Genomic DNA, 24,767 nt, shown 5'->3' on the forward strand with positions numbered 1-24,767 from the left:
CGCACAGCCCATGTCCTGCTTCATGCACAACGTAATATCAGGCCTGATCCACCGGCTTAGTGGGCAGCATATGAGGAACAGGGTCAAATAAACACAGAAATCCACCATTTTGCTGTTTCCCAGAAGCAGGCTGTTTCTCAATGTGCGTATTTGATCATAACTATGTTCTCGCGCACCCGTTTTACGTCATCTACACTGCCGAAAACCACTTCCAATACTCAAGAACAGAAGTATGGACGAGACAAATCCCATGATTCACTGCACCACAAGCACAGTCTTTGGGCTTTTGGTATTGAGTAACACTGCCTGGATTGTGACCTTCAGCCTGACGATGACAGGCAGGTACGCGGCGCCCCTCTGTGGCCGGTCACCTACATTTCACTGCTCTGCATCAGCTCGATGAGGTCTGTGAACAGCACGTCCCTGTTCCTCTCGCAGAACCCATCCGCATCATAGGACACCTGCGGGACACAAGACGCCGGTCACTTATGACAGAGTTTACATTATTTCTGCTGCTCGGAGACAGTTACTCAGCTGACAGTTGAAGAGACATTTTTACAGCTAGATAACTGCTGAAAACTAAAAAGGACTGTGGTGCTTTTAGCTATGTGGTGTGTTCTGACTTAATGATTAACGGATGTGAACCTTTGACTTGAGCAGCACTTTGGGCTCAGAGGCAGAGAGATAAGAATGGAGGTCTGGTTTCCATCACCTTCCCAGCGTAATGGTGGATGATGAAGCCCTGATTCCAGCTGTTGAAGTGCTCATGGGTATTGACCTGCACCCGCAGCTTCTGCAGCAGAGTCTGGTCCGCCCCCTCCACCACCGCGTGCATGGTGGCGCACACGTCATCCAGGATGCTCATGATACCAGGGGGATTCTGGGGAAAAAAAATCAAACAGAAACTACATATTTGCATGCAGACATGAGGCAGATGCCAACAATGACCCCATTAAACCTGACCAACACTGAGGAACATTCCAGAACAAGTGCACGTGGCCCCAGGAACACTTGACTTAATTAGCAAGCGCCTGTCGATGTTCCCCAGTTAAAATTCCTGGATTCCCATTTGTCACAAGCAATTGAAAAATTGAATTTGATCTATGCGAATCTATAAGTAGATCCAATGGGCACTAGTTGTCTTAGTGTATCAACAGATGGTAGAAAGTGTTATCAATTATAAACACACATTAGCCGCAAATGCTAATCCGGAGCCTTGCAGTTAATACAGCCCCGAAGCTCTGCATCAGACGTGCCGTTAGCTCGGAACGGCTGCCAGGTCGCTCACTTTGCTCTCGATGAGGTCACACACGATCTTGTTGTTGAAGTATTCGATGGGAGTCCACCGGATGCCTTCCTGCACATATTCTTCCTGGAGGAGGCAGGGAGCACAGTCAGTCGCCGGCCCGCTGGCCTCGCTCACCCCGCAGGCTGAGACGGCCAGATTTATAAGCAGCTTGAGAAATGAGCCTCGCTGGAGGAAGTTCTTCAGCAGTCAGAGATGGGTGAAGGGAGTGCAGGCAGAAAGCAAACATCTGCTGTTACCTGTTCGGCCTTCAGGGTTAGTTCGATGAAAATCTGCTGAAGTTTCTCGTTCACAAAGTTGATGCAGAACTGTTCAAAGCCATTTTTCTGCGAAGAAAGTATCATGGAAGGTTAAAATAAAAACTATACACCAATATACTATATAGTATATACTTGACGTGATTTTTATATTTATATAAAATTTAATATTTATTTCTATGTGATATGCATAAGAAGCCCTAGCCCTAATTTCTGTATGCTGTCTGGATAAACAAAAATGTGTGTAAAAAGGTGCATTGGTCTTGTGTTGCAATTAAATGAATGGCAGATATTGATATTAGTAATATTTTTTATATTTCTGTTCCAGTTTAAAACCAAATGATAATAGAAATCAGGAATCTTTGTGGAGTCTCCTGAGCAGCAGACTGACCCAAAATGCATCCTGACTACCTGCATCGCAGACATTGCTTTGCTTACATAACTGCCATGTTTATTTGCAAATAACTAAGGAATTGCCTGTGACGTGTTCTTTCTGACAGGTTGGACCAGGTGAGCAGGCAGGTTGGTGCTGTTAAGGATCTGAAACGTGGCAGGGCGGGATTGTAAACACAGCCTGCCTAAATCCTGCTGAACCAGTCAGCTCACAGTTCTGGAATAGATTTCGAGCCGCATTCATGATGTGGATAGACTGCGAGCCAGTGGGTGTCAGGGCAATCGCCAGGGGTTAAACCGCGTGGTGATAGCCCTGAGACGGTGAGAGCCCCTCTCGCGGATCAGGCTGGGGCTCCCGTTACATTGGATGGTCAGGTTTGCAGTCAACAACCGACATTTTGGTTTGTGTTTCAGGGGTTTTTAGCCTTGCAGTGATTTTAAAGCCATTTTAAAGGTTTCCTACAATTTCTTTGCTGTCATTCTGAGAAACATTTATGTCCATTTGAACCATGACATCCTGCTCATTTGCCTCATAAAGTGTCATACTATACAACTATAATTTCTTAGTTATACATACAGATGTATAACTGTTACTGACAAAGATAAGATTACATGGCAGCAATCACAAATACATATGCAATTACTAATAAAATACAATTACTTATATGGGTATAGTTGCTTACATGGTATAAATAGAGATTGCACGGTAAATTAGCTTTTATTTCCTATGCCATTTGGCCCACAGTGACTGCAGCGACAAGACCCGATAAGAGGCCTGTTTCATGGGGTCTTCTGTGTCCAGAGGCTCCCTCCCAAAACCATAAGCAGCCAGGCTTTACTGGCAGACCAGTCGCTGATAAATCCCATTATAGTTTCCAAAGGGGTTCATGTCTCCCAAGGACAATAACAAAGCAGACTGTCTCTGCGTCAGTGCCCATGATTGTTGCATGCATCTCTACTGTCACAGATAATTAACTTTTATCATCTGAACTCACTCTTTACAGACATATTCCTGTGTCAGCTCATCAAAGACCCAATGAAACCAAACTTGCGACTAAAAGAAGGGATTTGACCATTGAATCCTCCTAGCAAACAGATTACTGAATCAGTAATCATTACAGATCGACCGTAACCCTGGTGAACCAATTAGGATTTAGGAACCGAAATCTGGTGTATAATCTTGTTAGGCAGTTCGAAAAGGGGAAGCTTCCTGACTGGGGTGTGTTTGTTTTTGCTTTAATCATCACAGCTTCAGGTCTGACAAATACATATATAAAAAAGATACATTTGTAGGGAAACAGGCCTAATAGTGCTTACCTGGAAAATTTCAAACCCATAAATATCCAGCACACCGATGTTCAGTTCCTGGTGGTCTTTCACCATGGCCTTGTTGATGGACTGAAAAAAGGAAACAATATGGTCAGGTGGTCCAGAGCTGCTGCTGTCTCTGCATGGGGGGTCACGGGGTCGTCCGTGTCCCCAGTGCTCAGGCTCTCTGCTGACGGTTACCTCCACTAGCCAGTCGAAGACGCGGGCGTGCAGGGCTTTGGACAGTGCGTCACGCGTGTAGCACGCCTGCTCTACGTTCAGCGTCACGTCAATGGACTCGGACTTGCCACCCCACTTGCTGTCCATCTTGCGGCTGGTCAGCTTCTCCTTGAGCCGATTCTGGTCGATGCCCAGCAGGAAGGCGGGAAAGGCCAGGACTAGCGGGTGGAGAGATCAGGAGATCCTTAGAAACCACATAGCTTCTCCACACTCAGCTATGATGCGTTTCATCTGGGATTCCGGTCACCCTAAAGCCTTTGTCAGGGATCAGCAGCCACGAGGCAGGGGAACACCTTGGAGGGAACGGTGTCATCACAGGACACACGCTTACACATGCTAAGACCAATTTTGAGACACCGATTGACCTGGTCTTTGGACTACAGAAATCAGAGGGCCTAGAGGCAATTTCAGACACACAGCTTGGGTCGGGACCTGAAGCCACAGCCAGAAGTTGTGAGGCCACAGTGCTGACCATCGAGCCACCCATGATGTCATTCCTGAATATCATCATCAAGGAGCACGACCCTATATTTTATAAGCGGTTATGGGAGACGGATGGATGGATGGAAAATCGCTGCAAAATATTTTATCAAAATGTGAACGAAAATGGCCCAAATGCTAAAGGAGCACCTGAGGCTTAATGCATGATTATAGTATCCTTAATAAAATGTTGTGCGCAGGATCCCAGAAGGAGAGTGAGTGCAAGCTTCTGGCTGACACAAGGTCCCTCTCCGCACCCCATCAGGCTGAGTCACTTCCCCCAGAAGGAAGCAGAAGCGGCCCAAAAGGCAGGCTTGGCGGGGAGAGCATGAGGGTGTGGCTGGCGACCCCTGCTGGGGACAGTGGGACAGCGCCACGCTCTTACCATTCAGCCTGGTGTAGGAATGGACGACACAGGGACTTGTGCTCACACAGAGAAACACCAGGACCAGTAAATATGTCCAAAAGAACATATCTGATATGGCCTCACCCATCCTATAACTTCACACATCCACATATTATTATCTCTATCTTTTATCTTAAAGAACAAGCAAAAAATTCTGCAGAAACCTGCTGTCGGAGGTGATATTGGTCACGGCTGCCAGAGCAGATCTGCCTGCTCTACTGAACATGTTCTAGAGGTGCAGGTAGTGCAGCAGAAACTGTGTGACCCGAAGCAGTAATAGCAGGGAGGAGGAAGCCCAGAGCTACATACTGGGTGGGACAGGAGGTACAGAGGAAGGGAGGAGACTGAGACAGGAAATACTGAACTTCGCTCTGTAATTGTAGCCTGTGATGTAACACAGTGAGACTTCAGAGTGGGACTTAACCAGTCATTTGAACTAAGCCCTGAATTAGGGATGAGCTCCACACAACAATAACCAGGGAGGTGCTGTCTCAGCGGGACAAATGAAGACCCCCTGTGGCCAAAAAAAGCAGTAAAACACAAAGCGATTGAGGTGGGTTCCCAGAAAGCATCTTTTCTTTGCGAGTACCTACATTCACTGTTCTCCACAGCGGCATAATTCCCGGCCTCCTTGAAGTTGATGTTGCCTAGATGAAGCACCCCAGCCACGATCTGGAGGACGAGGGTGCGCTCTTCAGGGCGAATCCCGATCACGTTCATCGCGTGCTGCGATAGACGGGGAGTGGGATATTATACTGAGTACTGAGTCCTGAGTAACAGGTTTGCAGTCTGCTGCAGCATCTAGGCCACTTTTGGAAGCCACCCGAGACTGAGATACCCAGAAAGAATAAAATCACTCTTTGCTGCGTCTATTTATGTGAGCAGAGAGAACACTCAGGACTGCAGGCAATTACAGAGAAAGCCTTACTATTGTCTCCTGAAAATCTTTCTTGTCATTTATGTCGTCGACTTTGTAGGACCCAGACTGGTTGAGGTAAGTGTAGTAATCTAAACTGGTGATGCCAAGGCTGCTTCTCTGGTCCTCGCCGGCTCCTTCGATCAGCTGCGAACGTGAATGAAAAGCAACAGTTAGACTCACACATCAGGAATCACCGCTGGACCTCACAGCCTCAGACGTTGGTGGACGGCACACTAGAGTCCGTTTCTGAAAATTCTTCAAAGGATCACGTCTGGGGAAGAACACTTGACAGCGAATAAATCCAGCCGTTTCCTGGCGTTCTGTGTCAGCACATTAACAAACCCATTCCCTTCTATTCCAGAGACATGACTCTCCATTCTACCCTCTCTCATCACTCAGGAAACAGTATTACGAGAGAGTGAAGCCGCCCCACGTGCTGGCAGACTTCTGAGGTGCAAGAACAACATGACCTGCTTTCTGGGTCCAAATGGCATGCTTTGTTCTTAGCGTCCCAACGAAATCTGGGACACGTAAAGTGAAACTATTTCCCACTTTTCCCCATCTTGCATCCAGACATGCCAACACGCAAAAGCATTCAGATACACAAACACAATAACAAAACATCAGGACCAAAGAGACTCTTCAGGCTTCAGTCCTCACCTGGTAGAATATATGAAAGCTCCTCTCTCCAGGATTCCTCATGACGACCCGTGATTTTTCCAGAAGGAAGTTGGAGATTTTTCCTCCGTCCGGCTCACCGCCAGAGCTGAACCAAATCTCAAAGTACTTTCCCTGCAGAAAGGGAGCGTGACTTCTGAGTGACAGACTGGGTCAGTCTGAGCTGGAGCACAGACACTGATGAAAAAGCCACTGTGTGGCATGACAGCACATTCAGAGCCAATACTCCATACCAATCTGCAGAACCCTAATAATCTCACTCCCACTGAAGCCTGGCAGGGATCTCTCTTACAGACCCTCAGTGATGCTATAATGTAGTGCTAAGTGGTTATCAATTTTAATAATTTCCTGTATCTGCCCTGTCAAGTATTTGTACCTAATCTACAGGGCTGTGATCTGCCTTAGAGGAGAGATCGGGTTTATCACTCTGTTACGAGCTGTGTAGCGTTTCTCCCACGATTCTGGCTCTACAGCACATCTTCTTAATGACAATGTTGTGACTGGCCAGTCTCCCTCCTCCTTTGCTGTGTGGCTACTGGAAAGGACATAAATCCCTGTCCTGTGTGTGGTAAGGAATGGCTGTGGGGCCCACCCCATGGGCCTCGTCATGCCCGATCATTTGGGGCTATAGCCCCGAGTATTATAAAGAGTATTTTACCCCCGATGCCAGCCTTCCTTCAAAAAAAAAAAAAATCAAGCCCCGGGTAAATTTGACTTAGCCCCTGATTTTTTTCAATAGCTAGAAACGCCCCTGATCCACCCTAAGCTCCTATCACATGACCCATCTGGTCCACCTTAAGGTTCTACCACATGACCCACCTGCTCCACCTTAAGGTTCTACCACATGACCCACCTGCTCCACCTTAATGTTCTACCACATGACCCACCTGGTCCACATGTCCTAATTGTCCCACCAGTCTGTGAGTATTAGAATCAATAGATAGTCTCACCCTAACCACCTATGATCATGTTTGTGAACCCTAATCACTAGCTGGTCTGTATATCCTCCCCACACCGTCCCTGAGTCCTAACCTTAACCCCCACACAGTCCCTGAGTCCCATCCTTAACCTCCACACAGTCCATGAGTCCTAACCACCACACTGCCTCTAAGCTTTAACCACCACATGGTCTGTCCTTCCTGCCCAGCGAGTGCTCCGTGACTCCAAACCGCTACATGGTCCATGAGTCCTAACCACCCCATCCACTGTGGAGCCAGAGTCTGCCCTAACATCTCAACAGCCCTGGTTTAGATGTCCCCACTTGACGCCAACAGCCCCAGCAGTGGCACAGAAAGGGGCAATAACACAGCTTAAAAAAAATATACAGAAATGCTCTGTAATTCCCTGGTTGTTCCCGCTCGGTTCCCCATTCACCACGGCTGCTATATGTTCCAATCCTGGCTATGGCTCTGGGTTAGAAATAGTGGAAGAAGATATGAGAAGTCCTTAGCCAGTGAATGGTACCCCGATGCATGGTGCAGAAGGACAATAGCGTCATAAAGCCCTTACAAATCGACTGGAATTGTTGTTCCTCACGGTCTTCGCGTTCCCAAAGGCCTCCAGCAAGGGGTTGGACTGCAGGATGATGTCTTTTACATGCTGGGAGGGGGGACACTGCAGGTCAGCAGAGAGCTTGACAGGTGGAGCAATCTCCACGGCAACAGGAGAACATGGCTGGAACTTTCCACAACCGCTGACACATGCATACGCGCACTTTCACACGCATGTGCGCCCACACACGCAACCACACAAGCACACATGGATTCACACAGACATAACAGACGCACATTCTTGCATCCGCACGCACATAAGCTCGCATAGTTTCAGACATACATGCACATTTCCAGATGCACACACACACAAAGAACCTTCTGCACTGCATTTCCCAGTGCACACATCTGGTCCCAGTGTGTTGCAAGTTAAACATGGATCCATTTGTCAGGTGTTTTATGTCAAAGCTGCGCTGCAGTGTTTTTTTTGTGCATTTTTTGAATTCTTAAGTTACGTCCTTCATGAAGTGTCAGCCCAGTGGTTTAGCTGGGCGATTTTATTTTTTCATAGCTGTCTTTTCACTGAAAGACATGGGGAATTTAAGGCAAAAATAATTGTGCCGGAAACTTTAGCATTGTGCGTCAGCGCTGAGAGACACAAAGCACCTTCTGTGAAGGCTGATTCAGGTTCACATGTGTCTGTGTGCAACAAAGGAGCATCAGCTGGGCTGAATAGGTTCAGGAAATGAGTCCGGCAGATTCAGGCATACAAAAATGGAGGTCCTGCTGCCTCACACATCAGCTGAGCAGTGATGAAGAGTCACATGACAAATGAAGGGAGACCATGTGACCTGACGGAGGGGCTATGGAAAAGCAGGGGTGCAAAATTCTGCTAGGTTAAATACCATGGAGGAAACACAAAGGTGAAGAAAACTAAAGCACGGTTAACAGAATTTGTGGTCAAGACATAAATGTTCTGAGATAAAAAAAACTTATTTTAAGAAATGATTAAATGATTTATGTTTCATTCTTTTCCAGACTCCTGTATTGCATACAACTGGTTCCTTTAAAAGAGGTAAATTGGTTTTGGGGGCTATTAAGTCGACTGAGAGACAGGACATCTGTGGGGCCTTGTGTGGAGCAGATGGCCAGTGCTGGGGCGGGGGGAGGGGTAGGGGTGGGGGTGGGGGGGGTTAACTGGTGGTCCCACTGGTGATGGTGATAATTACAGATCTTGGGGGAGGATAAGGGCAGAGATGCCAGCTGCATGGCTCCTGGGACGTAGACATGGCGGAATGATTACACCGAGTCTGGGTGCTACGTCACATCATCTCCCCACATGTGCCCTGACTGCAGCGTGCAGCCACAGATGGCCATACGCGATCACGCACCAGCCACACCACACGCACACACAGTCACCCACGCGATTCATGGGGACATTGCGTCGCCTTTTCCGCCCGCCTCAGGCTCTCAGACAGCACCCACCTGCACTTTGGGCCCCCCTCCGGACACCCTGGAGATGTAGCTCATGATGTACTTGGCCGCCACTGTCTTCCCCGCACCGCTCTCTCCGCTGAGGGACAAAAAACAATGTTGAACACTGCCCCAACACCACCCTTAACACTGCCCCTAACACTGTCCTAACACCACCCCCTAACACTGTCCTAACACTGCCCCTAACATTGTCCTTTACATGCCCCGACACTGCCCTAACACTGGCCTTAACATCACCCCTAACACTGTCCTAACAGCACCCTTAACACTGTCCTAACACTGCCCCTAACATTGTCCTTTACGTGCCCCAACACTGCCCTAACACTGGCCTTAACATCACCCCTAACACTGTCCTAACAGCACCCTTAACACTGTCCTAACACTGCCCCTAACATTGTCCTTTACGTGCCCCAACACTGCCCTAACACTGGCCTTAACATCACCCCTAACACTGTCCTAACAGCACCCCTAACACTGCCCCAAGGCAATCTCTAACACTGCCCCTAATAGTGTCTTAACACCACCCTTAACACTGTATAAACACTGCCCTTTTCATCCACACATACCAACAGAAGCACTCTCTGGAAACATCACAGCACATTCTGCCACTGGCCCATCCGAAAAGCCCAGCTGAGTCACTCCATTAGCAAGTTTGGACCAGATCCTCACAAAACCATGAACATTATTTGTTTATCACACCCTGAAGCTGACATTGCTGATTTAAAATTATTTTTTGATGATCCACATACAATAATTACACATCTTGGTCACATCGACTACTCAGCAGAGGAAACTGTTTAAGGTGGTTCAAATGCAAAATTTTTAGTTTATCAACTGACGCTGACTTTTGCAAAAAAAAAAACTCAGCTTTTCAGTTTATGATAACTATCTAGGTCCAAACACAACATGACCGTGTTCACCACTGTGTTCTGGAAATGCTCCTCGAGCCAGCTTTTCAGATCAGACCAAGCCAACCTAAATTTCTTCTTTTAACTGTCCTCAACTGTGAACCTTAAAGATGTGGGGACGTGTCGTAGGGCCATATGTGACACAGGAACAGTCACTACAGCGATATTAAATGATGATAGAAGGTAAGACTGAAGCCTTAAAGCACTTGAAAACACATTTTGTGGAAAAGCATGGCAGACCCGTATGTGAGCAGAAGGCAACACTCCACTTGGGATCGCCTGACGGGGGGAGGGTTCTCAGATCAGGGACAGGATCTCCACCTTGCAGCAATGCCAGCAGGGAGCCGAGCTCCTGCACGTTAGAGATTATTATTATGACATACACAGGCAGAGAAGCTCGTCACTCCTTCCTTGCTGTCTGCGGAGGGGGATGAGATTCTCAGACATTTTTCCAGTCGCTTTACAGAATTTCCACCCCAAAAGGCAGAACAATATGGTGCGGGCCATTTTCTTTCAGCTTTCTCTGCTTTTAACCCCCCGCCCACCCCCCACTCCCCCCCGCCTCCGGTTGCCTGCCCATTGTATCTGCCAAGATCACACTCATTTAGATGTCTGTGGCCTGGCTTCACATTTAAGAACTGGCCCGTTTTTATGTCATTTTTACGGGGTAGTTGTGTTGGCAACGGACTCCTGAAAAAAACAGCAGAGCCGCAGGACTGGTCTGAGTCGGCTGCCGATGCTGCAATGTCACATAAAGCCCAGTACACTTGCTTGTTTTCTTCTTTTCTAACATTCATTAACATTGACTGAATAGGATTTGCTACTGTTTACATCTGAGTTAACCCCTTCCTCTGTGCTAAAACAGCCTCAGCGGACTATGGACGTGTCCCTGGGTGACCTTTCTCCTTCTGCGCCCCTGCCTCTCTTCTTACCCCCCACCCCCAGCCCTGCTGTTTTCATGTGTATTTATTTCAAACGTTCCTCCTTGTAATGACTGCTGCTTGGTTTAATGAGTCCTATTTTTACCGGCCAATAGGGCCTTTCCCATTGTGTATCGTAATTACAGAGAAGTCGGATGCTAAACACATTGTCGACTTCCCGTCAGACTCATCGGCCAAACATGAACGGGGCGGTCGGGGTTCAGTTGGCCGGCCAGAAGTCTGACACAGAACTGAATCAGCCCCCTGAATCAGCAGTGCTGGAACCAATACCAGCACAATACTGGGCAGCCAGCCAACCAATCATACAGCAACATCTCACCAATAAAAAAAACATAATAAAAACGCAGCGCTAAAATCCCTGTAGAGTCTTTGCTGTTTTACCCTTCAGGAACCTGACCTGCCCTGAAGAAATACCAAAGCCATCACATAAATAACAAAATAATACTTTGTTGTAGATGTTTTTGGCAATTCCTTGCTAACCCAAACTGTACCTTAAACAGTAACAGGATGTACAGGTTCCCCCCTGGGCAGGTGTCATGCGGCAGCTCGGCCTTTGCTGGGGTAGGCCTTCCTTAATGATGCAGGCCCCACACTGGCAGCATTTTCTCAGCTGGCAGACTCAGCCCTGATTGGACGCTATTGCTCCTTATGCAGCATTTTAATACCACAATGTTACACCCACAAAGTAATTTCCTCTGTTAAACACTTCTGCTGAAAGGGAGTCCATTTCCCCCTCTATTGTTTCCATGAAACAAATGCCACCTTTTACAATACCCATATATTAATAGTGAAGAGTCCAGCCCCATGGGAGGAAAACATATCGGGACAAGAGTAAATATACTGTAGGGTGGTGTACAATGGGGACGAGACGCGATGGGGGAACCGAGGGGGTAGAGAAGGACATCTTTAAATAAAAAATAAAAAGTCCAGCAAGTCGTTATGGTGTCAGTCTGGGAAAGGGACACTGATAGACACAACAAGGGACAAACTGCAAAATAAATGCTGCTAAATTTAAACTTCATGTTGCACAAGGGCTACAGGGAGGAGGAAGCAGTGCAGAAAGTCCCCCTTCAAGCAACCGGCATGACTCTCAGACAGCAGCGCTGGGCAGCCAGCCTCAGACAGGCTCGGATCTGTATACCTCTACACTGACTGACTTCTCAAAAACCACTAAAATAAGGCATAGAAGATATTCTGGGAAGCCAGCAGGCCCTCTGTCCAGTCATAGGGAATCTCATGGCGGGTCACATGCCTTTTGTTTGGTAAGGGCGTCCGCACGGTGTGCGGCTGACCGTTCTGCTATGCACAGCGCTAACCCTAACCCTCACCCTAACCCTCACCCTAATCCTAACCCTCACCCTCACCGTCTCGCTTTTTTCTGTGGAAAGCTGTACAGCCAGTGGCGGGGGGCAGAAACACACATGCTGAGAGGAGCATGCAGGTGCACTTCCTGTTTTCTGGAAGTAGGAAGAGCTGGGAGCAGATTTCTCAGACTTATTTTTTTTTTCCACGTTGTTTTTCTCCCAACATCCTGGGGTGACCTAGACATACTAACAGGCACCAGTGTGTGTGTATGTGTGTGTGTGTGTGTGGGCATGTATACATTACATTGTGTGTGTGTGTGTGGGCATGCATACATTACATTGTGTGTGTGTGTGTGTGTGGGCATGCATACATTACATTGTGTGTGTGTGTGTGTGTGTGTGTGTATGGGTTATGTATATATTAGATTATGGGGACCAAATGTCTCCACAATGTGATAAAAACCTGTTATCTGCACCTTGTAGGGAAAATTAAATTTTATAAAAATCTGTGATTGCAATGTAAAAATGCCAATGAAAAATGACAAAAGTCTTGTCTTTTGTTTGGTTACTTATGGTTAAAGTTATGTCTGAGTTGGGGTTAAGATTGTCATTGTTAGAAATAGGGTTTTGCCCTATAGAAATGAATGAAGAGTCTCCCCAGGTATAGATACATAATCTATATGTGTACCAACTGCAGTTCAGGGACACATTTTTGCTTTACATTCAACACACTTTTATACAAGTGTACAAGTGAATAGCAAACACACATGTCATATAGGAGTCAACAAGCTTAAGTGCTGCTAGGCTGATCGCCCAGTGAGCGCCCAGTGAACGCCCAGGTACAGCATAAGCAGTATTGGGGCAGGAGCTACACAAGAACGACTAACAAAGCAATAACCTAATAACTATTCAATGACCAGAGGTGCAACATAAGAACATTCAGGGAAGGTAAAGAGGTGTCAGGCTTGCAGAGGAATTCATGGAGCAGATGGGTCTCAGGGTGGTTCTTGGAAATGGCGAGGGAGTCTGATGACCAGACGTGGAGAATTCTGTTTCACCAGCTACTGACACAGAGTAGCATAAGAACAACAGTGTTTGGGAACCAGTTATATAATAAATGAAGGTCATAGAAGTGTCTGAACCTGTTCGGTTGGCTTCCTTCCCTTTCACATTAGAATATTCGCAATGCTCTATCACCATGGTGATAGAATCTGAGCATTCACACTTTCTCCTGTGGAGCGCAGACATTCCCCGCATAGTTGTATGGTCCTCCCAAGGGTTCTACTTTTGACACACCTTCCCCACAAGAGCCACTGGGGTGTCATTCACATGCAGGGGGGGGTGTGGTTTTTTAAGCACCCTACCTGATGATGACACACTGGTTCTCGCGGTCGATCATCATGTTCCGGTACATGCTGTCGGCTAGGGCATAGATGTGAGGAGGGTTCTCGTACTGGGCCTGTGACCAGGGTGAAAAGTACACTGAAGTCGGTCCCCTATACAGAGCCAAGCACGTTTCTCAGCAATGAATTAATTCAGAGTAAATTCATCTTGTAATAAAGCAGGATTAAGATTTCAGTCACACCTGGGAAGATGCTAATGACTCGAAGGGTCTTTGCTTAATAGTTTTTCCGTTATGCCACCCTGAGTGCCTTAGCTGACCAGGCTACAAGATTCATAGCAGCAGACCATGGTCTCATGGCACCGTGTAGATTTCCAAGAAAAAAACCTGGTTTCCGAGCTGTTGTGTGCCAAGACAGGGCGAAGCCTTAAGAGCGACAGGCACCACACCTAGAAAGTCTGTTTAAAATCGTGAGGTGAGTCACTCTCAGTGACTTCTTAGACACGTATCCCTATATAGCTGTGATGTCATGAATCTAAGCACCTTTTCACTAAGAATCTTAGTGATCTAATCTAAGAAATTTTCAAAAGACAAAAGCTTGCATTTCATCTCACTCACCTAACAAGAGCCATCGAACTGAAAGCGCTTGGGGGGGGGTCTGATACTCACCGCGCCCTGATACATCTCCACCTCCTTTTCCCCAAAATATGGCATTTGTTTGAAGGGGTTGATAGAGATTAGCACAGGACCTATATATGTCTTGTGTACAGGGCAGGGTTAAAGGCAAATTCCCAAACAAAGAAGCACTTTGCTAGTAGTGACCTACGACTGCTTTAAAGCACTTCGGAACTAAATTTTTTAAGTTGGACAGTCGTAACCACGTTAGAAAAGACGTGTGCCAGGGCTGCCATGCCATTTTTGTCCCTCTAACTTTAATAACAATAACGATTCCTTAGACATTTATCAATGGCCCTTTATTACATTGTGTACCAGTGATGAAATGAAATATGACCTAATTCTTAGTGATGACATCAGTGGCCGGCACTATGGCCTTATAATTGGCTAACAGAGGCTTAGCACAGGCCTAACAAATAATTCAACAGAAGGGCCAGAGAAAAGGAGAGACAGAGAGAGAGAGCAAGAGAAAAAGAAAGTGAGAGAGAGCGAGAGAGAGAGAGAGAGAAACCCGGATCCTGCAAAGACAAATGCAGCATTTATTCACGGGGATGTGTCCTGACCTCCCCGCTTTAGCGTAGCACTGGCTGTCACACTCTGTTGCTGTTCCTGTTTTACCCACAATTAGGGATTGATTCAGGGCCTGAAATGGCACGAGGCACCCAGTTTTAACAGTGTCCACAAACTGAACTCACGGATCAAGTTTGGAGCACAAAGAAATGCAAAGACTGCTGCTGGGTACAGCAAAGAGTGGAAGTGGCCGGGTGTTCTGTAAGTGCCGATGGACACAAACGGAGCGCTCATCCCCCGTCCGGGCAACACAAAGGATACAAAGATGTAGTCGTCCATGTATCGCTTCTTGAGGTTCTCCACGATGGCGTCCTCGTTGATCTTGGTGAGCAGCACCATGTCGTCCACACCGCTCTGCTTGACATTGTGGCTCTGCCAGTGGTACCGGTACTGCCCCTTGCTCCCCTGCAGAACACAAACGGACCCCTTTAGAATCACAGCAGAGGCACCAGCTTCTCACAGACCTCATCCTACATTGAGAAGAATGTGATTTTGATGGATGAATGTTTTTTCCAGAGCAATACAATTTAAGCACCTTTCTCTAGGATAATGTTTCCCAATCCGATCGATCCTCAGGGACATGCAGACAATCCACATTTTTGCTCCCTCCCAGCTCCTGCTAAAAAAGTAGACTGTCTGGCATGGACCACCTGTGGGTCCCCAAGGACCGGGTTGCGAAACACCACTCTAGGGTTTAACAGCATGGCCCCGCCTGTAATTTGACCCAGAGACCTTTTAATTAATGCTTGGGCTTAACCGGTATATCTACCAGCTGACTACACCTACAGGCCTCCGTTGTTTTGTGCCTATCCGGAATCTGCTTCCCTGAGTTACGACCATGACTTGGAAGGTGCTGGGACACTCTCAACGCCTGCCCCCTTCAAGGGCCCTGCTGGTACTATTTCCCTCCCTGTTGTGTTATGGGGTATCCATGAACCCCCCCCCAGACTGCTGTCTATAAAGACTCTGCTGTCTCATGCCTCATCATAGGACACTTGCTGTCTATCAGGCTGTATACCACCCCATAGTCTGTATTAAAGGTTTTCAGTTGAACTCTATGTTACCAGGTTCGTCTTTGGTACCAACACCAGAAAATCCCAATAATGCACAAGGAATAAGAACATTCCGGGCACCAGACAACAAGCCAGTGGCAGCTGGATCATAACTGAGCACAGCAATGCTGACCCCTCCTCAGTCAATGCCGACCACCCCTCAGGCAATGCCGACCCTTCCTCAGGCAATGCCGGCCCTTCCTCAGGCAATGCCGGCCCTTCCTCAGTCAATGCCGACCCTTCCTCAGTCAATGCCGACCACTCCTCAGGCAATGCCGTCCCCACCTCAGGCAATGCTGACCTTTCCTCAGTCAATGCCGACCACCCCTCAGGCAATGCCGACCCTTCCTCAGGCAACGCCGGCCCTTCCTCAGGCAATGCCGGCCCTTCCTCAGTCAATGCCGACCCTTCCTCAGTCAATGCCGACCACTCCTCAGGCAATGCCGACCCTTCCTCAGGCAATGCCGGCCCTTCCTCAGGCAATGCCGGCCCTTCCTCAGTCAATGCCGACCTTTCCTCAGGCAATGCCGACCACCCCTCAGGCAATGCCGACCACCCCTCAGGCAATGCCGGCCCTTCCTCAGGCAATGCCGTCCCCACCTCAGGCAATGCCGACCCTTCCTCAGGCAATGCCGACCACCCCTCAGGCAATGCCGACCACCCCTCAGGCAATGCCGGCCCTTTCTCAGGCAATGCCGACCACCCCTCAGGCAATGCCGACCACCCCTCAGGCAATGCCGTCCCCATCTCAGGCAATGCCGGCCCTTCCTCAGGCAATGCCGACCCCTCCTCAGGCAATGCCGACCCGTCCTCAGGCAATGCCGACCCTTCCTCAGGCAATGCCGGCCCTTCCTCAGTCAATGCCGACCTTTCCTCAGGCAATGCCGACCACCCCTCAGGCAATGCCGACCACCCCTCAGGCAATGCCGGCCCTTCCTCAGGCAATGCCGTCCCCACCTCAGGCAATGCCGACCCTTCCTCAGGCAATGCCGACCACCCCTCAGGCAATGCCGACCACTCCTCAGGCCATGCCGGCCCTTCCTCAGGCAATGCCGACCCCTCCTCAGGCAATGCCGACCCCTCCTCAGGCAATGCCGACCCTTCCTCAGGCAATGCCGACCACCCCTCAGGCAATGCCGACCCTTCCTCAGGCAATGCCGGCCCTTCCTCAGGCAATGCCGACCCCTCCTCAGGCAATGCCGACCCCAGAAGGATGTTATATACTCTTATCCTGCCATTATCCAACCATTTATCTAGTGAGGTGAGATTCAAACTCCTGTCCATTAAGGGAGGTGGTGACAGGACTTCCCAGTGAGCCTGAACATTATTATTAACAATTATTCATGGCATATATCAAATAATTTGTAGTGGACTTAAAATAGACTAACCAGGGACAATTTCCTTGTCCAGTGTAATGATTCTCATCCTGATTCTCTGATTCTTTATTTCTCTTGATGTCCAGTGGCTCAAAACAATCCCGCGGGATCATTTCAAATACGGCAAATCAATCAAATGCATTACTTTTCTCTAAGCAGAGCTATTTCCCACTGTGTCTGTAGAATGCTATTTATACATGCAGGAAATATCATGCCTGACATTTATAGAGAAACAGGCTAATTATTCATTGCTTGAACTTTTGTTTGTAGTAATTAGCCAGCGTAACGTTAGGACGCTAAGGAATGACAGCACAGCCATAATTAACCTCAGAGTAATTAAGTATCAAGCTGCATACACTCTGCTGTACTAACAATCCAATCCAGTGGTTAAACACCGGACTGACCACTGGGACAATGAATTATACATTATTTTATGCTTCTGCTTTTTTAAAAGATGAGCTGGGCTATTTGCAGGCTAATCCAAACCATTTTCTTTTCCCCTTACAGATGTTAAATGGTGAGTCAGGGTTCTTGCATGTGATTTCCGAGTGCTGCCGATCCTGTTTGTTCCCTCGTCTCCTCCTGTCTTCCCCTCTCTGTCTGTCTCATTCTTTCCTTCCCCATTCTCTCCCCTCATTCCATCCTCCCATTCGGCTTCTGTCAAGAGCACATCTATAAAATAGCTTTGCTAGTTCATCATAAGCTCTGAGTCATTGTCATCTGGCTACTGTGTGTCTCTCTCTCCTGGACACAGAGCTAATCAAAGGAGCAGCCTGACTCCAGGTCCGCACTCCACTTGACCACTGGCCTGCATCTTTGTCCCTCCCAATTGATGGACAGCCTAAGAGGCCAACCGGCTTCAGCTTTTCCACCAATAGAGAGTCTGAATACTGGCGGCCGCAGACTCATTGTCAGCGGTGTGCTTTCTCAGCCTGAGGCTCAGAAGAGGGTAGAGCACTATATGCATTTCTGTTCTCGTAACTCGACCCTTTTTTTCCATGGTCTTGGAATGCTTTGATGGTACTTATGGGAAGTGATTCACACGAAACGTTTAAACCGCTTCCAAAATTCAAAACATAACACTGAGCAACCGGCAAGCAAAGAGTGCTGTTGAGAAAATCACCTTACTGCAGCAAGGGGCGAAACTGCAGCAGTGAAATGGAGAAAAGAAAAGTCAGGTGGTCTGAAGGCACTGAGTCGAGTCACACGCGTGACTATGGCGAGTTAAAGGGTACAGTCCTCATGCCCTACGCAAACCTACAGAACATTTACATTTAGTTGCTTTTCATCCAAAGCAACCTACATTGCTCATTTAAACAGCTGGACACTGAAACAGCTCAGTCTGAGGACCTTGCTAGAGGGTACATCAACCACCTCCTTCTGGGATTTGACCAAGCAATAAGTCCATGTTATTAAGAACTGCAGCCTTCAGAACAATAAAATAAACAACTTCACATAGCAATCTGTGTTATTGTGAAAGATTAACCGCAGAAGTACGACATTCTTGTTATTGTTCCAGAAGGTACCTATTATGATATTATTTCTGACATGCACCAGAACACTGAGGTGGCCTGCAAGCTGACTAGAATAGGCCTGTGTAGACGGCCTGATGGAGAAGTGTGGAAGGGTAGAACACTGGTAGTCTCAGCACCGTCTTCAGCTCACGCACAGGCAGATGACAAAACGTGAGTGTGGCTGCTGGCCCCAGAGCTGATGATGGTGTACCTGTCCATAGCGAGCCCAGAGGGGGGACACGTCATCTCTGGTCCGGTAACGACACTTTGAGAGCCTGGCCAGTGCTGAGCAGAAACCCCACAGAATGACCACATGTAAGAAGCCACAGAGTTGCTTTTTGGCAAGCAAATCACTGCATGGGCTGTGCCAGTGACACTGTGACCTGAGACACAGCCATCACTGTACCTCCCAAAGTGACCCACTGCAGGGACGGTGCTAGAGACACTGTGACCTGAGACACAGCCATCACTGTACCTCCCAAAGTGACCCACTGCAGGGACGGTGCTAGAGACACTGTGACCTGAGACACAGCCGTCACTGTACCTCCCAAAGTGCCCCACTGCAGGGATGGTGCTAGAGACACTGTGACCTGAGACACAGCCGTCACTGTACCTCCCAAAGTGATCCATTGCAGGGATGGTGCCAGAGACACTGTGACCTGAGACACAGCCGCCACAGTACCTCCCAAAGTGACCCACTGCAGGGACGGTGCTAGAGACACTGTGACCTTAGACACAGCCATCACTGTACCTCCCAAAGTGATCCATTGCAGGGATGGTGCCAGAGACAGTGTGGCCTGAGACACAGCCGTCACTGTACCTCCAAAAGTGACCCACTGCACCTAACTGGGAAAAATCTTAGAATTAGAGCACTGCAATCTTCTCAGTGTTCCTGCAAACCTTAAACTGCATAGGGCAAAACACAGCCAGTCTTCCTAATATTGTTTCTAATATCTTTTTCCCATAAGGGTTGCGCTCCACTGGGCCTTCAACACACCACTGGCCAATCAGACACCTGCGGCGTCTCCTGGGAACAAAAGGCGCCAATTTTGGGGCGCAAAAGTGCAGCTTCCTCCGGCATCTACATGAAAGCAGGAGCGGGCTGTAATCACTGGGGAGTGCTTGGTGGTTTAGGGCGCTCTCCACAGCTTTAAAGGGAAATCACAGCCCCATTTTTGTCGTCATTACATACCCTATTAAAAAAAACAGCACTTTCCAACACGATTTCGGCTGTATGTGGCGCAAACGGTGTTCAGCACGTAACCCATGCCTCACATCAGAGCACCGCCCAATCCGTGCCCTTCCGGTCACAAACCATCTCTATTATTCAATCTGGGCATGTGTTACGGGAATCTTACATTCGCCCAAGATCCATGACGACTTTCCCTTCATGAAAATACCATTGCCTTATTTGGAGAGACGTGAGTTGGGCTCGGGTGGGCAGGAAATGGCTGGGTTTGATTCCGTCTCGCAGGCGGCTCCCCCCCGGCCCTCCCCCAGCTTCTCCCTCCTACGTCACCATTACCCAGGCCCTCCTCTCACTTCACAGGCCCATCCAAGTTCATTTAGCCCCCCGATTTGGACCTGATGACCCCCCCACAAAACACAGATAACTCTATGCCTTGTAGGTGCCCTTGTTCTTTTTAAGAATCCATTTCATTTTACATTTAATGGACTATTTTGGAACAAACAAAAACACAGGCTGACTATGTGTTGTGTCTACATGCTAGGCTCTGCAAAGATGTGTCGGTAATATGCAGACATGTATGTTTTCAATTAATACTTAATTAATTTGGTTTAATGTTACAAATTAAAATCTAATTAGGAAACAAAGGGTTTGGGCTCCATAAATCCCCACTCCGCCTTGTCTGTGTGCTGCCCTGATCCACAGGCTGCGGTTTGGCTGGCAGATCCAGCCAACACTCACACTGGGAATTAACAAACTGGGAGAGGAATAAGTAATGGGGAGGCTGCAGCGGCTGCTCAGTTCTCAGGCTTGAAAACGCAAATCCGCAGTCATGCCATCACCCCAGATTCTGACAAAGGCTCCCTGGCGTTTTCACTAAGACAGACCCACAACGCCCATGCTCACACACACATAGGACCCGGAGTCACCGCCCCTCTCTGTTCAGCTGCTACAAACCCTAACACTGGTCCTTTTGAGACCACTGAGCAAAAGTATCATTTAGGTCTTCTTGTGGTGTGCTGGAGAGGCCTGAATGTCACATCAAGCACGTCCAAAGCCCTAGGAACAGAGATCATGGAGTAATGCATTTTTTGGATCTACATTCTTACCTCCACAGGGGCCATGATCTGAGTTTGGTTTGAGAGGTCATCATGGAGTCATAGGGGCTTTTCAAGACTGTTTTTCAAAGAACAGAACAATCCGTTCTGATTAGTTTAGCTCACACCCCCAGCAATTTATTTTAACCCTACTCCCTTTGCCTTGGGGGGGGGGGGGGGGGAGTGGGGGAGTGGGGGAGCATAACAATGTCACATGTGATCCATGAGCCGGACTGAGTGCTTCAGATTAACTCCAACCCAAACACCTCTTAATTTCATGCCCCACACATAAGGCCAGAGGGAACTTGTCATCCTGTCATGCTGACCTAGATATATTCAGGGTGTAAGAGGTGGAGGGACGAATGAAGGAGTCTTTTTGAAAACAAACGCCCACCTGGGTTTTATTAACACTGTAGAGTAACTTCTGAGTCAGCAGGTTCCTTGACCACATGTGCTGGACGGCAGTATTGGTAACCATGCTGACGGGCAGCGGCTAAACCGCCCAACAGAAACAAAGACAGAACTGCACAAGACCCCAGAATACATGGAAAGGAGCCATAAGTCACCAGGAGACAATAAACAATGAGATGCTGCCTGGGGGAACATCGGCGTGATGGAATATGCATCAGGGGCTAATGACACCTGTGACAGCGGCATGACAGGAACCAGAAGTGCTGCAGGAAGTCCTCTGACGGTAAGCGCAGAGGAGACCACGGTGCAAGGGGCTGGAGAGAGTGATTCAAGTGAGGGACACATGAGGAGGTGCAGCTTCCGCTAAGACTGGGGGGGGGACACCTCGCCTTATGAGGAGAGAGGAATGGCGACCCCTTCTGCTAAAGCAAGGGACAAAACAGAACAGGCCTCCCGTCTTTGACGCACCTTCACACAGGTGGCTGAAGGCTATCAAGCATCATCTGAGTGCCATGTGCTTCAGAAAATAAGAACAGTTTGTCATCGTTCTGGGAAATCAATTTCCAAAGCAAGCAAAAAGAGCCAAGAAACATCTGCTTAGGTGACTCCACTAAGCTTGTCAGCATTTCTTTAAACCAACAGAAGTCTTACTGGGAGTGGAAACAGAGACACAGCAGACGGGGGTCATGTGACCGAATCAAAACATGTGGCTGCCTACCTGGAAGCGTGGCCCGAAGGAGCAGTGGGTGCTGAGGCTTGATTTTCTTTTGGTGTTTGTTAGCATGCGGAGAGTGACTCAGCCGCGACCTCAGATGTCGATACTGATACGCAGCTTTTAATGTTCACAGGCCCTGTGCAGTTAAGCACTTTTAAAATACATTTAAGCCACAGAGAGATTTAATTTCACTTTCTGTATGAAGTATATATAAATGGACCTCGGTACAAACTGTCAGTGCCCTGTGAAGGGAGCACAGGGTGAAAAGCAGAACCTTGGTCAGACGCCAGCTAGCAGAACAAATATATGATGCAAATATATAATTATTTAGAAACCTCATGTTATTCTTTACGCTATTATCTTAGTGCTATCAAAGATTTGGTGGCGCCATGAGGAAACTCTAGGGAAAAGTACTCTGGACCAATCAGAGGCCATATCAGACACAGGTCAGCAAGGCCTGATCTGTCCCTGATCTAATTTCCCCTGGTGTGATGCACCATTATACACAGACAGATTTACCTCCACGATGTGTCCTGCTACAGAAGTGTAAATGACTATTCCTGAAATAGGCCCTCGATTCATACCTACGGCTTCCAGAACCAGGCAGCAACTCTTATTCATTGCCACTACAGACTCAGCCCACCTTCACATTATTGCAGGGACCCAATACAGATGTGCTCAGTTTGAAATCAAGGCTGGAGAAGACCGGAGGCCGCTATAAATGTGCATAAATCACCAGCCTGTATCACTGTATCTCTATTTCTCTCTCTGTTATACTCTCGCTCTGTTTTTTCCATCTGTTGTCAAACACTTCATTTTGCTGTTATTTGTCAAGGATGCTCCCAAGACGGGAATCAGAAAGCCCCAGACACGAAGCTCCCAAAGTGGATCCAGGGCAACGGCAAATATCGCTATGACAACCGACCGCACTGTCACTGAGGCCTGTTGCCCACAAATCTTACAGAAAATGTATGGCTAAGCACCATACCTTATGCCACCGCAAGATCTGGGAAAACATTGTTTTTTTTGGACAGAGTTTAATGTCACACCCTACTTTATGTTTGCTGCACAAAATTAAACATTTTATGGGCTTATCAAAAGGGATTTGGCATGAAGCAAAAGCTGTAGAGTAGATGTTTTTTGCGTGGCCTAGCGTTTAGTTGTCGGAATCAAAAAGAAAGTCCACTGCATTCGAATAACGATGTCAAGGTCCTCAGAGTTTGTTTTCGCTGAATATTTTACAACAATGGACCATTTCTGCTACTTATGGTTCCAGCAAACATGAAGCAGGCACTTCCTATTCAACTGGAGTGACGTGACCGTTTTATTCATAAACGCCTTCATTTTGAAGGTCACCAGAGCATTCACAGAGATTCCATTAGGCACTTATATATTTACAGACCAATTAGGAAAACCAAGGCGTTTAGGAACCAAATGTTATTTAAACGAGATGGCATGGCAGTAGATGTTATAGTGGAGGAAATTAACAAAAAGCAAGACAAACCTCACAGCTTCTGAGAAAACATAACTCTTGTGGTGGATATGAAGTGTTTAATCATAGTGCAATTAAATATGTTTCAGAAAAAGCAGACCTTTGAGGGCCCAGTAGCTTGGAAGGGCGAACATAACCTGGGAACAGGGGTACCTGCTCAGCTACATCAGTGGCCTCTTGTTTGCTACAAGTCAGTAGGCAACCAATGGTTGAGCCTGAGGAGCTCCATGGAAGGGAGCTTCAGGCCAGCAGCAGTCATGGTTTGTAGTCGGAGCTAATTGGCCATTAACTGAAACGTGACAGGAGGCCCTCATGGGTGAGTGTCCAGGACACACTGATGGAACAATGCTGAGGGTGAGTGCTGTGATCCCAGGGTCGCCAGCTCTCACACATCTGACACTCACGCTTACAGACTCTCACGCTCACGCAAGAAATCTTATGACAAATCTATATTATTCCATTATAAACCTAAAATTAGCTACATCAAAAGCATTGGGGTAGTTTGCAAACCCTACAGACTATTTACAAGGTAATAAAACTCTTACATACATGTAAATGCTTGTGCAGACCTGTCTCGAATTGAAAATCTCACGCCAGCCAGCTGACCAAAGTTGGCAAGCCTGTGATCTGAGTGCGCTCAGTGGGAACACTATGACTGTGGAGTCTTCTCCCTGTTCCAGGCAGGGGAGCAGGGGCAGATAAAAGATCAGCCAAACATTAGCACTATCAGAGTAAAGTGTGAAAAAACAGACTTCAAATCAGTATCAAATTAATGAGTAATGAGCTTCAAATCAGTATGAAATCAGGGAGTAATGGGCTTCAAATCAGTATGAAATCAGGGAGTAATGGGCTTCAAAGAAGTTAAAAATCAGGTAGTAGTGGGCTTCAAATCAGTGTGAAATCTGGCTGTAATGGGCTTCAAATATGTTTCATATCAGAAAGTAATGGGCTTCAAATCAATATCAAATTAAGGGCTAATGGGCTTCAAATAAGTACCGTATTTTCCGCACTATAACGTGCACTGCATTATAAGGCGCACCGTCAATCAGTGGTCTATTTTCAAACTTTTTCCACATGCAAGGCGCACCGGACTTTAAGGCACTTTAAGCAAAACAAAACAGTCAGGTAAGCCAGTCAACCAAAATTAATTTTACATCACGTGTTCACAATGACTGTCAACATTGTTCAAACGTTTATGAGCGTCTTCACTACT

At 47.6% G+C, this 24,767-nt stretch overlaps 1 protein-coding gene across 3 annotated transcripts in view; it reads right to left on the bottom strand.

The window, feature by feature from the left end:
* Nucleotides 1–24,767, bottom strand: part of myo1ea (myosin IEa) — a 43,387-nt gene that overhangs the window by 11,248 nt on the left and 7,372 nt on the right. For 2 of the 3 annotated variants that reach the window (XM_023814068.2, XM_023814067.2), the window contains exons 2-15: nucleotides 14,973–15,116; nucleotides 14,136–14,225; nucleotides 13,489–13,583; nucleotides 8,963–9,050; nucleotides 7,497–7,586; nucleotides 5,970–6,101; nucleotides 5,319–5,453; nucleotides 4,984–5,116; nucleotides 3,466–3,662; nucleotides 3,274–3,354; nucleotides 1,546–1,632; nucleotides 1,289–1,372; nucleotides 713–880; nucleotides 376–461 (exon numbers count right to left, since the gene is read on the bottom strand). In XM_023814068.2, coding sequence (XP_023669836.1) covers nucleotides 376–461; nucleotides 713–880; nucleotides 1,289–1,372; nucleotides 1,546–1,632; nucleotides 3,274–3,354; nucleotides 3,466–3,662; nucleotides 4,984–5,116; nucleotides 5,319–5,453; nucleotides 5,970–6,101; nucleotides 7,497–7,586; nucleotides 8,963–9,050; nucleotides 13,489–13,583; nucleotides 14,136–14,225; nucleotides 14,973–15,116 — 1,610 coding nt within the window. Of the gene's footprint in view, nucleotides 1–375; nucleotides 462–712; nucleotides 881–1,288; nucleotides 1,373–1,545; nucleotides 1,633–3,273; nucleotides 3,355–3,465; nucleotides 3,663–4,983; nucleotides 5,117–5,318; nucleotides 5,454–5,969; nucleotides 6,102–7,496; nucleotides 7,587–8,962; nucleotides 9,051–13,488; nucleotides 13,584–13,709; nucleotides 14,001–14,135; nucleotides 14,226–14,972; nucleotides 15,117–24,767 lie in introns of those variants that run through there. The other variant, XM_072717982.1, reaches the window with a different exon arrangement.

The sequence above is a fragment of the Paramormyrops kingsleyae genome, chromosome 11, assembly GCF_048594095.1.
Source record: "Paramormyrops kingsleyae isolate MSU_618 chromosome 11, PKINGS_0.4, whole genome shotgun sequence".
Classification (NCBI taxonomy): domain Eukaryota; kingdom Metazoa; phylum Chordata; class Actinopteri; order Osteoglossiformes; family Mormyridae; genus Paramormyrops; species Paramormyrops kingsleyae.